General features: G+C 35.6%; 1 protein-coding gene across 2 annotated transcripts in view; it reads right to left on the bottom strand.

The window, feature by feature from the left end:
- USO1 (USO1 vesicle transport factor) overlaps positions 1-13,801 on the bottom strand; it is a 75,504-nt gene that overhangs the window by 48,609 nt on the left and 13,094 nt on the right. For both annotated transcript variants that reach the window (XM_052641890.1, XM_052641891.1), the window contains exons 2-4: positions 8,523-8,609; positions 8,381-8,445; positions 1,178-1,254 (exon numbers count right to left, since the gene is read on the bottom strand). In XM_052641890.1, the coding sequence (XP_052497850.1) occupies positions 1,178-1,254; positions 8,381-8,445; positions 8,523-8,609 (229 nt within the window). The remainder of the gene's footprint in view (positions 1-1,177; positions 1,255-8,380; positions 8,446-8,522; positions 8,610-13,801) is intronic.

Below are 13,801 nucleotides of genomic sequence, written 5' to 3'. Positions count from 1 at the left end.
AATTTTCGATCTGAAACAACTAAGAAAAAATTTAATGTTTTCTAATAAGTATAACTACATCTAATTTTCTGAGAAATGACTAGTCGAAATAAGTATCTTTTTCTTCAAAATGGTGATACTGTACTTAAGTACTGTTATGTAACTGACAGCCTCTTTTTCAATGAGAACAAAATTCTGTTTACTAAAGATTTTTTTACCCATGAGAAATTAATAAAGTTGTGAGGTAGATATCACAGAAAAATAAAAATTTAAGAGAAAGGATATTCAACTCTAAGAAATTGTGATTATGTAACACAATCCAGTTTCAAATGTTATTACTGGTATTTTGTGAAATTAGTATCTATATATATTTCTGTTCCACTTTTACTTTAATAAAATATGTGTAAACAATAGTATCTATACATTTCTTTATGTTACCTACTCAGATTTTGGAGGATCCTATGATTTCAGTCTAAATTAGACTTATAATATACATGAATACCACCCATTAGATTGTCTAGAAAAATGAAAAACCCACTATGTCCTACTGCAACAGTCAATGTGAAATAAGGAAAGCACTCTTCAATAGCATTGTAAAATGTTACTCAGTGTCTGTTTTTACAATACATGGAATAAAATGTACGGACTTCCAGTCAAGTATTTCACATGCTGGGATTTCCCTGGTGGTCAAGAGGTTAGGATTACAGGCTTTCATTGCCATGGCCTGGGTTCAATCCCCAGTTGGGGAACTGAGATCCTGCAAACTGCATGGTGCGGCCAAAAATCAAACAAAAAACCTTCTAAATATAAAAAAGTTAACATAAGATCTGTTAGAAATTCAAGTATATATCAAGAACAATTCCTCTAACTTCATACTGCTCACCATATAACATATAAATAAAAGTTTGATTTTTAATCAATAGCCAAAAATGATTATTTAACTGAGATTACTAATATTCATTCTGCTTAACTAAACCAATAAAGAGAGAATAATATATTTCAAAAAGAAGAATCTAATTCCACCTCCAAATCACATACAAAGCAGTCATCTTAAAGATATTTTCTAATGTTTTCCCTTTATTGATTAGAACAAAAGAAAAAAAATCTTAAAAATAAACTTATAAAATCAATCCTAAACAGCAAAAATGGCACAATCCAGTTAATTTTATGTACAGAAAACACAGTGAAAGAAACTTACCTACTTCTTCCTCTTCATCATTAGATATTATATTATACAGTGTGTCCAAAGCATAACCTATTATTTCAGAATCCGAACTGGAAGAAAGAAATTGTTACACTTACACACTGCCAGTTTGTATAGGCTGTTATGACTATTTTAGACTTTTCTTTAACAAGACTGTATAAAACACTAATCTCACTTCTGAAGACCCTACCCTAAGAAAATATCAGAGTGCAAACTGTGAAGACATATAAAGGTCTATTTTTTGTAATAATACTGAAAAATTAGAAGCAACCTAAATGTCCAATAATATTTTTAAAAAGTGTGGTAAATCCATATATAGCAGCAATTAAAAAATGTATTTTTAAAGAATGTTTAATGACATGGTAATTAAAACACCCCTGATTTAATGCCAGTAGGAAAAAAATGGAATACAACAATCAATGTGAAGAATGATCCCATCTATGAAAAACCATATATATATTCACGTGTGTAAGTATATATTTTAAGGAAACCTTATAAATCAATTTGGAAAAGAAACCCAACTTTAAAACAAGCAAAATCAGCATAAGCCAGGTAATTTTTTAAGTCCGTGTGTATGTTTACATATATGTTTTATAACATAAATATGTTATAAAGTGTTATCTCTAGTTGGATCTCTAGAATTTGTTTCCTTGATCTGTATTTTATTTTCTTAAAAAAAAATACAGTAAACATTTACGACATTTAAAACATCAGGAAGTATAAAATTTTTTCCTTTTACTCATTTGTTTCAGGAGGTATAAGATTTTTTTTATCTTTTTCTCTTTTGTTTCAGGAAGTATAATTTTTTTTTGTCTTGCGGCATGTGGGATCTTAGTTCCCTGAGCAGGGATTGAAACTATACTCCCCGCATTCGAAGTGCAGAGTCTTTTAATCACTGGACTGCCAAGAAGTCTAAGGAAGTAAATTTTTGTTGTTGATAAACAGAAAATTTGAAAGCACAGTGGAAGATGATGGCATTCAGAGTGAAAAGCAAGAATGAGACACAGGTCAGAAAGATTTAATAAATATAAAGAAGTGATGAGGAGTGAAAGCAAAAATGAGGTACAGAGGGTCACAACCAGAGGATGCAAATATCAAATAAAACAGATCTTTAAAATTATTATTACCTGTTTTTGAGAAACTTAAGAGGGACATCTCTTAAGAGACCTTTGAGAAAGCAGGAATAGAAGGAAACTTCCTCAAAATGAAAATCTGACAACTAACATCATATGTAATGGTGAAAGACTAAATGCTTCACCCCTAAGATTAATAATAAGATAATGATGTCTCCTCTAGCCACTTCTACCCAACATTGAACTTGAGGTTCTAGCTAGAGCATTTGGCAAGAAAAGGAAATAAAAAACATACAGATTAGAAAGGAAGAACTAAAACTATCCCATTCACTGATGACATGACCTTGTACATAGAAAATTCTAAGGAAACCACTAAAATCCTATTAGAACTAGTGAATAAATTCAGCAAGGTTGAAGGACACATGCTTAACATAAAAAAAAAATCAACTGTACTTCTCTATACTAGCAACGAACAATCAGAAAATAAAAATTTTTAAATTCCATTTAAATAACATAGAAAAGTTTTAAATACTTTGAAATAAATTTTACTAAAGTCCAAGACTTGTACACTGAAAACTACAAAACAGTGTTGAAAGAAATTATCTAGAACTCAAATAAATGAAAAGATATTCTGTGTTCATGAATAGGAAGATGTAATGTTGTAAACATGGTAATATACCCCAACTTGACTTACAGATTCACACAATCCCTACCCAGCTACCAGCTGATAGTAAACCTGTATGGGAATGCTGGGAATGCAACGTATCTAGAATAGCCAAAATAATATTCAAAAAGAAGAATGAAGTTGAAGGACTCACATTTTCTGATTTCAAAACTTCCTATAAAATTATAGTAATGAACACAATACTGGCATAAGGACAGACACAGATTAATAAAGTCAAACATTTATTTCAGTTTATTTCAGTTGATTTTTGGCAAGGGTGCAAAGACCACTCAATGAGGAAAGAACAGTGTCTTCAACAAATGGTGTGATGGACAATTAACACCCACATGCAAAAAGCTGGATTCTAATTTCACACCTTATATAAAAATTAACTCAAAATGGGATACAAGATTTAAAAATAAGAGTTAAAACTATAAAACTCTTAGATGAAAGCACAGGTACAAATATTCAAAACCCTGGATCAGGCAATGGTTTCTTAGATATGATACTAAAAGCACAAGCAAGAAAAGATAAAACAGATAAACTGGATTTTGTCAAAAGTAAAAACATTTGTCCTTCAAATGATACTGTTAAGAAAGTGAAAAGAAAACCCCAACTATGGGAAAAAATACTTGCAAATCATATGTTTATTAAGGGATTTGTATCCAGAATAATATACAACTGAACAATAAAAAGAGAACTTAAAAAAAAAAGACAAGTAAACAAATTAAAATTAGGCAAAAGGCTCAGTCATTTCTCTAATAAAGACACATGAATGGTAAATAAGCACATGGAAAGACACTCAACAATAATTAGGAATATGCAAAGCATAAGTCATTAGGTATGTGCAAAGGAATACTACAAGCTATACTCACTAGGATGGCCATTTTTAAAAAAGGGCAATAAAAAATGTTGGTGAAGAGAAACTGGACCTTTACACCTGCAGATGTAAAATGGCACAGCACCCCCCCCCCCCCCATGTAAGAGTTTGGCAGTTTCTCAAAAAGTTAAGACTACATGACCCAACAATTGCATTCTTTTATATAAAATATATGTTCACACAAAAACCTGTACACAAATGTTCATAGCAGCATTATTCCTAACAGTCAAAAAATGGAAATACCCCCAAATGTCTGTCAACAGATGAATGGATAAACAAACAGGCAATATCCGTGTGTGTGTGTGTGTTAGTTGCTCAGTTGTGTCCTACTCTTTGTGTCCAAGGAATTTCCCAGGCAAAAATACTAGAGTGGGTTGCTATTTCCTTCTCCAGGGGATCTTTCCTGGAATATTATTCAGCCATCAAAAGGGATGGAATATACTAATATATGTTACAACATGGATGGACTTTGAAATATTATGCCAAGTGAAAGAAGTCAGACATAAAAGTCCCACATTTTCTGATTCCATTTATATGAAATGTTCAAGACAGTCAAATTTATACAGACAAAAAGTAGATTAGTTGTTGCTAGGCACTTGGAATGGGGTTGGTAGGCATTAGGCAATGACAACTAATGGATACTATTGTTTTTGAAGTGATGAAAATGTTTTGGAACTAGACAGTGGTGATAGTTAGACAACTTTGTGAATATACTAAAACCACTGAAAAGTTAAGCCACTCAGTCGTGTCCGATTCTTTGCGATCCCATGGACTGTAGCCCACCAGGCTCCTCCATCCATGGGATTCTCCAGGCAAGAATACTGGAGTGGGTTGCCATTTCCTTCTCCAGAGGATCTTCCTGACCCAGGGATCGAACCTAGGTCTCCCGCATTAGAGGCAGACACTTTAACCTCTGAGCCACCAGGGACTGAAATGTACACTTAAAAAAAAAAAACAACTATTGAGATGACATGGTTTGGAAACATTAGTTTCTATCAGACAACTTTCAAGCCCTGAATGTGAGACTTGGGAGAATAAGGAGTCGCTCCTCAAGTTTTAATAGAAATGGACCCATGGACAGATGGAGTTTCAAGACATGCCAAGAAAGGGAACACAGCTCTCTGTGATGCAGCTAAGGATGAAGGGGATTCAGTTGCAGGATTCTTAGAGTATTAGTTAGATGGCCAAGAGCATAAGCATAAAAGAGTAATGAAGATGAGAAGTGGGAAGAGATGGCTGCAGAATATATACCTTTGCAATCAATGAAGTCAAGAAAGCACTCGTAGCATGTTTTGAGAATAGAAGATAACAGATAAATATAGAAGACAAATGGATATGGAATTTGACACAAGAAAAGAAATAAAACACAAGAAGGTTCACAGACGTTTGGCTCTGTTGTGTAAGATGCATAATACAATACCCATCAGCCTCTAATACGATCAATTATTAGTTCACACATTCACAAGGCTACGTGGTAAACCTTATTTCTATATGGTACACCTTATGATGCCTGGCACAGAGTAAATGTGCAGTAAATGTTTTTTAAAATGAATTTCTTAACCTTTATATCAAGACTATTATTTTCTACTGTGCCCTAAAAATGACAATAAGGGCCACTTTATATAAGGGGTAGCATTCTGCTTTCTGTATCAAGATAGTAGTTGTTTCATAACCAATTTTGTAAGACTCAATGAGAAATGGCATGCATAAAGATACATGGAAAAAAATTACATGTATCTTTAATAATCACACTAATTTTTTTGATCTAACATTTGTTTTCTCATAACTTATTGTTTAAAGCAGATAGCATTCTTGGGTTACTTCATTAGTTTTCTATTGACGCTGTAGCAAATTACTACAAATTCAGTGGTTTATACAACACAAATATACTGTTCTGGAAGTCAGAGAGCTGAAATGGACTAAAGTCCATTCAGTGGACTAAAGTCAGGGTCTCATCATGGGTGCCTTCTTTTCTGATGCCTTTCAGGGAGAATCCATTTCCTTGCCTTTTCCAGGTCTAGAGGTCCCCTCTCACTTCTAAAACCAGCAAAGACAGATGGAGGTCTTTTCATTTTACCTCATTCTGACCTCCTCTTTTGCATTCCTCTTCAACTTTTGAGAAGCCTTAGGATTACCCTGGGCCCACCTGGCTACTCCAACATAATTTCTCTATCTAAAAATCCATAACTTAATCATATCTCCAAAGTTCCTTCTGCCATCTAAGGTAACATTTATAGGGTGTGCTGAGAGAATATAAACATCTTTGGGTGACCATTATCTTCCTACTGCAGTTGCCCACCTGGTGTTAAAGTAACAGATAGTACTGCAGCTGCCCACTCCAGTGTTAATAACAGATAGTTCTAGAATAACATCTGATGAATTTAATCAAACACATTAGAATTAATTGGCTTTGGGGGGCTTTCCTGGTGGTCCAATGGTTAGGACTCTGCGATCCCAGTGCAGGTGGCCCAGGACTGATCCCTGGTCAGGGAAGTAGATTCTAAATGCAACTAAGAGTCCACATGCTGCAACAAAGAGCAAAGATCCCATGGGCTGTTAAGACCCAGTACAGCCAAATGAATAAGTAACAAAAACAAAAATTAGTTGGCTTTGAAAGGTGGCCAACATGAGTTACACTGAGGAGGACAGCAAAGATTCTATTCAGTATGAACAAGCAGCTGGGCATTGATGACATACAATTTTAAAAGAGGTTATGAGTTTTGACAGACAGGCAGTGTCTAAGCCTTTAAAAAGCTTACGTGCGGGACTTCTTTGGTGGTTCAGTGGTTAAGAACTTGCCATCTGATGCAGGGGACATGGGTTCAATCCCTGGTGAGGGAAATAAGCTCCCCCATGTGCTCAGAACCACATGCTGGAACTACTGAGCACACAAGCTCTGGAGCCTGTGTGCTGCAACTAGGACCTGATGCAGCCAAATAAAGAAAGAAATATACATATATTTTTAAATGCTTATATGCTTTGCTTTGTTTGAGGAACTTGGACTTCACACTGCACTCAGTTGGTTAAATGCATTAAACAGGTGAGTAATAGAAAATTAACACTTCAGACAGATAATTCTTGAAATGAATGGAAAGACAAAGAGGTCAGAGGCAAAGAATAGAGTCTGGAGGTGGTGGGTGGTTTTAAATTATGTAAAAAAAAAAAACCAAACCTCTCTGTTACAGCTCTCTTCAAAAGGTGGACCCTAAGTCTCCTCTTATTAAGTACAGGCTGTATTTATTAACTTGCTTCTAGTAAAGTAGAATGTAATGGGATTGACGATAGGTGACTCCTAAGACAAAGTCCTGAAAGGCACTGTGGCTTTCTCTCTATTCTCCCTCTAAGATCACTTGCTCTGGGAGAAGCCAGTTTCCCATATCATGAGGATGCTCAAGCAGTCCTTTAAAAAGAGCAACAAGGTGAGATATTGAGGCCTCTCGCCTCAGGTGAGTGCGCCATCTTGGAATCAGAAACTCCAGCCCGAATCAAGCCTTCAAATGACTCCAGTCCTGGCTGACATCTTGTGCACAACCTCGTAAGACACCTTGAGCCAGAACCAGCTAGCTAAGCCACTTCTGAATTCCTGATCCACAGGAACTGTGATATAATAAATATTTGTTATTTTGAGCCAGGAAGCTTTGAGGTAATTTATTACACAGCAATAGATAACTAATACAGTGGCTGTGAAAATGACTTAAGTGATTGATACTGAGAGCCAAAACTAGGACTGACAACTGAAATCAAGAGAATTCATGGATTCCAGCTTTTTTTTTTTTTTGGTCTGGATGGGCATAATGGGTTAAGCAGAGGGATGAGTTCAGCACAAAACTTTCAGTTTCTTATTTTAATGGGAAGGTGATACTGGGATGAACTTGGGTCAAAGGCAGCTGAGGTGGATCAGGCGGGTGAGGGGATGTGGTGGAGTATTATATTAGCAGGACAACCAGAGACATATTAACTTTTGAACATTTTGAATTTAAGACACCTGTGAAGAGATCTTGATATGGTGGAAATGTAAACTGAGCAGCTAAAGCTTGTAAGGTATTTTTAACTAGGGATAAGATCTAAAGTTGTTCAAGCACAGTTGTTAATTAAAAACAAAGATGCAGATGCTCTTTTAAAGAGAAATTGAAAGAACAAAAACTAGGTTGAGTGACTTTTCTCTTAAGACTTCACTCTATTAGTATGAGTTTAATTCTCTCCCCTCAGAAAAACAAAGTCTAGATAAGTGATATAACATATAATATGTATATTACCGAATAGTACGCTATAGTATATCTAAGTGAAAATCAATACACTAATTTGTTCAATTCAAACTCCAAATTTTAAACCTTTAATTGACAGTTACTTCACTCCATTTTTATATAATGGTAAGCTCTCAATCCCTGAAGATTTAGATTATGTCTGTCCTAAATGCTTAGTAAAATGGTTTGGATCTAGTGTCCAATAACTGTTTACTGAATGACAACTGAAAGTAAAAACTTAGGTAGCCTTAATCATTTCTGGAACAGTGACTCTAAAACAAATTAATTAAAATTTTAAGAAAAATTAGGGAGAAAAATCATTAAACAGAGACATACCGATCTGTTTGTAGAACACGAATAAGATGTTCCATAGCTTGAATACCCACTTCCAAGCGGTATTTCTGCACAAAAGAAAAATGTTATTTAAGAAAGGAATATCCAACTTAATAACCTTACTAACTGATAAAGTGTTACAGACCTTAGATAACGATTTGAGGGCTCGCACAGCATCTCTTCGATCATCCAGTAAAGTAGATGAAGCTACTCTGTCACAAAGCTTTTGAATCTGTCATGGAAAAATGAAATAACATAAATAGAATAAAAAGGAAACAAAAAGATAGATAAAGTTTCCTCCAAAATTTATACCATTTAATCTGAGGGGGAAAAAAAGGACGTCACTATTTAGGTAGTATTACAGATATCAAATAGATTTTTCACAGAGACTTGAAAAATGGAAGTGGTACAAGAGAAGTCAAATAAAGTTAAGTCATATAAACTAAAAAATTGAAAGAAATTAGTAGAATCAGAGCTTTGCAAATGTACCTATTACAGCTCTTTGAACTAAGAAGGATCCATTAGGGCTATGGTATATGATGTGTTAATAAAGTTAATAAACAAAAATTTTCAAAGTGATGATTGCTTACATCATAACTTCACCCTAATGTTTCCACTACATATCTGAATGAGAACAGTCAGAAACTGTTTATCAAAAATTTAGTTTTAAGTGTGCCTCAAAAATCTAGAAGGGTAAAATGTTCTAAGCTTCTAATAAATTTTCAGGAATTAAAATCTGAACTGAATTTTAAAATAAACCTTGGAGCATTATTTAGAATAGAAAAAAAATAGAAAGAACTGTCCATCAAGAGAAGAAAAACTAAATAAATTATGGTATATTTGCCAGTCAAATACTATTAAAACTACTCAAAAGATGTTAACTGTACTGACATAAAAATACTGATTTAATAAATAGTGAAAAAAAAAGAGCAAGTTGTAAAACTATGTAAATTGTGAGCTCACTGTGACAAAAGAACCAAACTATGTATGTATGTAAAACTGCACTAAAGAAGAATCTGGAAACTTAAAAGCAACTATAAAACTTCTAGAAGAAAGCACTGGAGAAAATGCTTGTGGCTTCAAATTAGGCAAGAGTTCCTCAGACACATATACTAACAGTACAATCCATAAAAGAAGAACATAATAATTTGGACTTCATCACTCCTGTTTTTCAAAAGACACTGTTAAGGGAATGAAAAGATAAGCCATAGAAAGGATGAAAAAACATGGAAAACATGTGATAAAGAACAGTTTTTAAAACCGTTACACTCGGGTCCTTTATAGCTCCAACAGTTTTTTCCTATCTTATTATGCTGTTATTCACTCTAATAACAGTTTTTACTCAGATTCTATAAATGATTTTGGCATGTCACAAATTTTGCATCCAATGTATCAAAATTAATGGTGTTTAAATACATATAGTGTTTTCCAAATTATGTTCTGTAGACTTCCAGTGTCCCAGACGATATTAACAGACTTCTAAGATCACAACCACTGGGAAACATAAGGTTATATACAAAATTAGGTTTCTGCAATGCAGAATTTCTATGTCTTTACTATATTGATTTCCATTTCTTCACACTACAGATGCAGTATGTTAACCAAGCCTAGCCTGACCTTTTGATTTTATTCTCAGTTCAGTTTAGCTCAATCGCTCAGTCGTGTCAGACTCTTTGTGACCCCATGAACCAGAGCATGCCAGGCCTCCCTGTCCATCACCAACTCCCAGAGTCTACCCAAACTCATGGCCATTGAGTTGGTGATGCCATCCAACCATCTCATCCTCTGTTGTCCCCTTCTCCTCCTGCCCTCAATCTTTCCCAGCGTCAGGGTCTTTTCAAAAGAGTCAGCTCTTCACATTGGGTGGCCAAAGTACTGGAGTTTCAGCTTGAACATCAGTCCTTCCAATGAATACCCAGGACAGATCTCCTTCCTTTATGATGGGACTGGCTGGATCTCCTTGCAGTCCTAGGGACTCTCAAGAGTCTTCTCCAACACCACAGTTCAAAAGCACCAATTCTTCAGTGCTCAGTTTTCTTTATAGTGCAATTCTCACATCCATACATGATTGGTCAATAATTTCAATGATTTTGGAGCACCCCAAAATAAAGTCAGCCCCTGTTTCCACTGTTTCTCCATCTGTTTGCCATGAAGTGATGGGACAGGATGCCATGATCTTCGTTTTCTGAATGTTGAGCTTTAAGCCAACTTTTTCACTCTCCTCTTTCACTTTCAGCAAGAGGCTTTTTAGTTCCTCTTCACTTTCTGCCATCAGGGCGGTGTCATCTGCATATCTGAGGTTATTGATATTTCTCCCGGTAATCTTGATCCCAGCTTGTGCTTCCTCCAGCTCATCATTTCTCATGATGTACTCTGCATAGAAGTTAAATAAGCAGGGGGACAATATACAGCCTTGACGTACTCCTTTTCCTATTTGGAACCAGTCTGTTGTTCCATGTCCAGTTCTAACTGCTGCTTCCTGACCTGCATACAGGTTTCTCAAGAGGCAGGTCAGGTGGTCTGGTATTCCCATCTTTTTCAGAATTTTCCAGTTTGTTGTGATCCACACAGTCAAAGGCTTTGGCATAGTCAATAAAGCAGAAATAGATGTTTTTCTGGAACTCTCTTGCTTTTTCGATGATCCAGAGGATGTTGACAATTTGATCTCTGGCTCCTCTGCCTTTTCTAAAACCAGCTTGAACACGTGGAAGTTCACGGTTCACGTACTGCTGAAGCCTGGCTTGGAGAATTTTGAGCATTACTTTACTAACGTGTGAGATGAGTACAATTGTGCGGTAGTTTCATCATTCTTTGGCATTGCCTTTCCTTGGGATTGGAATGAAAACTGACCTTTTACAGTTCTGTGGCCACTGGTGAGTTTTCCAAATTTGCTGACATACTGAGTGCAACACTTTAGCAGCAGCATCTTTCAGGATTTGAAATAGCTCCACTGGAATTCCATCACCTCCACTAGCTTTGTTCGTAGTGATGCTTTCTAAGGCCAACTTGACTTCACATTCCAGGATGTCTGGCTCTAGGTGAGTGATCACACCATTGTGATTATCTGGGTTGTGAAGATCTTTTTTGTATTGTTCTTCTGTGTATTCTTGTCACCTCTTCTTAATATCTTCTGCTTCTGTTAGTTCCATACCATTTCCATCCTTTACTAAGCCCATCTTGCATGAAATGTTCCCTTGGTATCTCTAATTTTCTTGAAGAGATGTCTAGTCTTTCCCATTCTTTCCCATTGTTTTCCTGCTCACATTTAGAAATTATTCATACCTTAAATTGAATTTATTTCTTAGTAATTATACTGACTTTAAAAAATGGAATAAAACTTTCTCTTTATTAAGTAATTGGTTGACAGTTTTTCTCATTTTTTTTTAACCAGGAGAAAAACTACACAATTATCTTCTGCAAACACGAATCTCACTATTCTCAGCTTAAAGAATTCCTAAAGCTAAAGAGTTTTCCTGAGTATGACTGTAAAACTGTTAGCTAAAGATAGATTTCTTTTCTAATGAGTTCAAATTATATATCTTCAATTAACTTTGATTAATAAATAAAATCACTAGTTTTTTCAGAAAGTTGTAAAATGTAACTTAAAAACTAATTACTAAAGTGTACTATGTATATATGAAAATTCCTGAGTTTGGGTAAATATGTCTCAAGACTATTTTTAAGACGACAAACATGCTGGGAGTTCCCTGATGGCCTAGTGGTTGAGATTTCAGGCTTTCACTGCTGTAGACAAGTTCAATCCTTGGTTGGAGAACTGAGATTTTGCAAGCCACCTGATGCAGCCAAACAAAACGAAAAGAAAAAAGACTATAAACATGCTTTTTATCTATTAAACTTGGGTTTTAGTGGCAAGCACATATTCTTCTCAACTGGTGATTTTAATCCAAACTTTCTCTTTAGTGCCTTAAAACAATTAAATCACCACGCTGCAAAATCAATAAGTCAAAAATGAATGTAAGAACAACTTATTTATCCAGAGCCATAATTAAGCTATTTCAGATACTTTCGGTCAGCCACCAAAATGGCCTTTTCATTTTAATGATTTCTGATAGCAATCTAAAACTAATTACAACCTTCTCTGGCTTCTTAAAGAACATAATTATAAGCTTTCTTGGCATTTAAACCTAAGTCCTCTCCAATATCAGATACAGGGATGTTTTAGGTGGTAAATGAAGAAATGAATATAAAAATCTTTGAACAGTACCTGGCACTATAAATGCTCAATAAATGTTAACAAACTTAATTATTACTAAACTTCTATGATTCCTTTGTATTATTTTTCTATCCTATTAGGCTTTTGACCATCATTGACATCACGTACGTTTCTAACAGATCATTCAGATTTTGCAGATTTTCAGTGAGAAATCTGATCATTAAGCTAGAAAGTAATATGTCTATAACTCCAAACTATTCAGGTTTCAACTCAAGACTGAGTACATGGACTTTGCAACTTCTACTTTTGCTGTGAGAAAGCCTTATTACCTTGTAATAATATTTCACAGAGTTGGAGTTTCTGAGTAAGTGATCTCTCCAAGATGAAGTGTTATGCTCCTAGTTTTTAAAGACAATGGAAACCAAATGAAGGAAATTATTATATATGTTTCAAACCTTACAAAGACTTAGCCATATTTTAGGTCAAACACAGGTCTGTATTTTTTAGGTGACATTTCAGTCCAGTTCAGTCACCCAGCTGTGTCCGACTCTTTGCGACCCCATGAACCACAGCACGCCAGGCCTCCCTGTCCATCACCAACACCCGGGGTTCACCCAAACCCATGTGCATTGAGTTGGTGATGCCATCCACCCATCTCATCCTCTATCGTCCCCTTCTCCTCCTGCCCTCAATCTTTCCCAGCATCAGGGTCTTTTCCAATGAGTCAGCTCTTCGCATCCGGTGGCCAAAGTACTGGAGTTTCAGCTTGAACATCAGTCCTTCCAATGAATACCCAGGACTGATCTCCTTCCTTTATGATGGACTGGTTGGATCTCCTTGCAGTCCCAGGGACTGTCAAGAGTCTTCTCCAACACCACAGTTCAAAAGCACCAATTCTTCAGCGCACAGTCTCCTTTACAGTTCAACTGTCACATTCATACATGACTACTGGAAAAACCATAGCCTTGACTAGACGGACCTTTGTGGTCAAAGTAATGTCTCTGCTTTTCAATATGCTATCTAGGTTGGTCATAACTTTCCTTCCAAGGAGTAAGCACATTTTAATTTCATGGCTGCAATCACCATCTGCAGTGATTTTGGAGCCCCCCCCAAAATAAAGTCAGCCCGTTTCCACTGTTTCTCCATCTATTTGCCATGAAGTGATGAGACAGGATGCCATGATCTTCGTTTTCTGAATGTTGAGCTTTAAGCCAACTTTTTCACTCTCCTCTTTCATCAAGAGGCTCTTT

Source organism: Budorcas taxicolor, chromosome 6 (genome assembly GCF_023091745.1).
Source record: "Budorcas taxicolor isolate Tak-1 chromosome 6, Takin1.1, whole genome shotgun sequence".
Lineage (NCBI taxonomy): Eukaryota > Metazoa > Chordata > Mammalia > Artiodactyla > Bovidae > Budorcas > Budorcas taxicolor.
The sequence above is the reverse complement of the archived record's forward strand: the minus strand, read 5'-3'. Positions and strand labels throughout refer to the sequence as shown.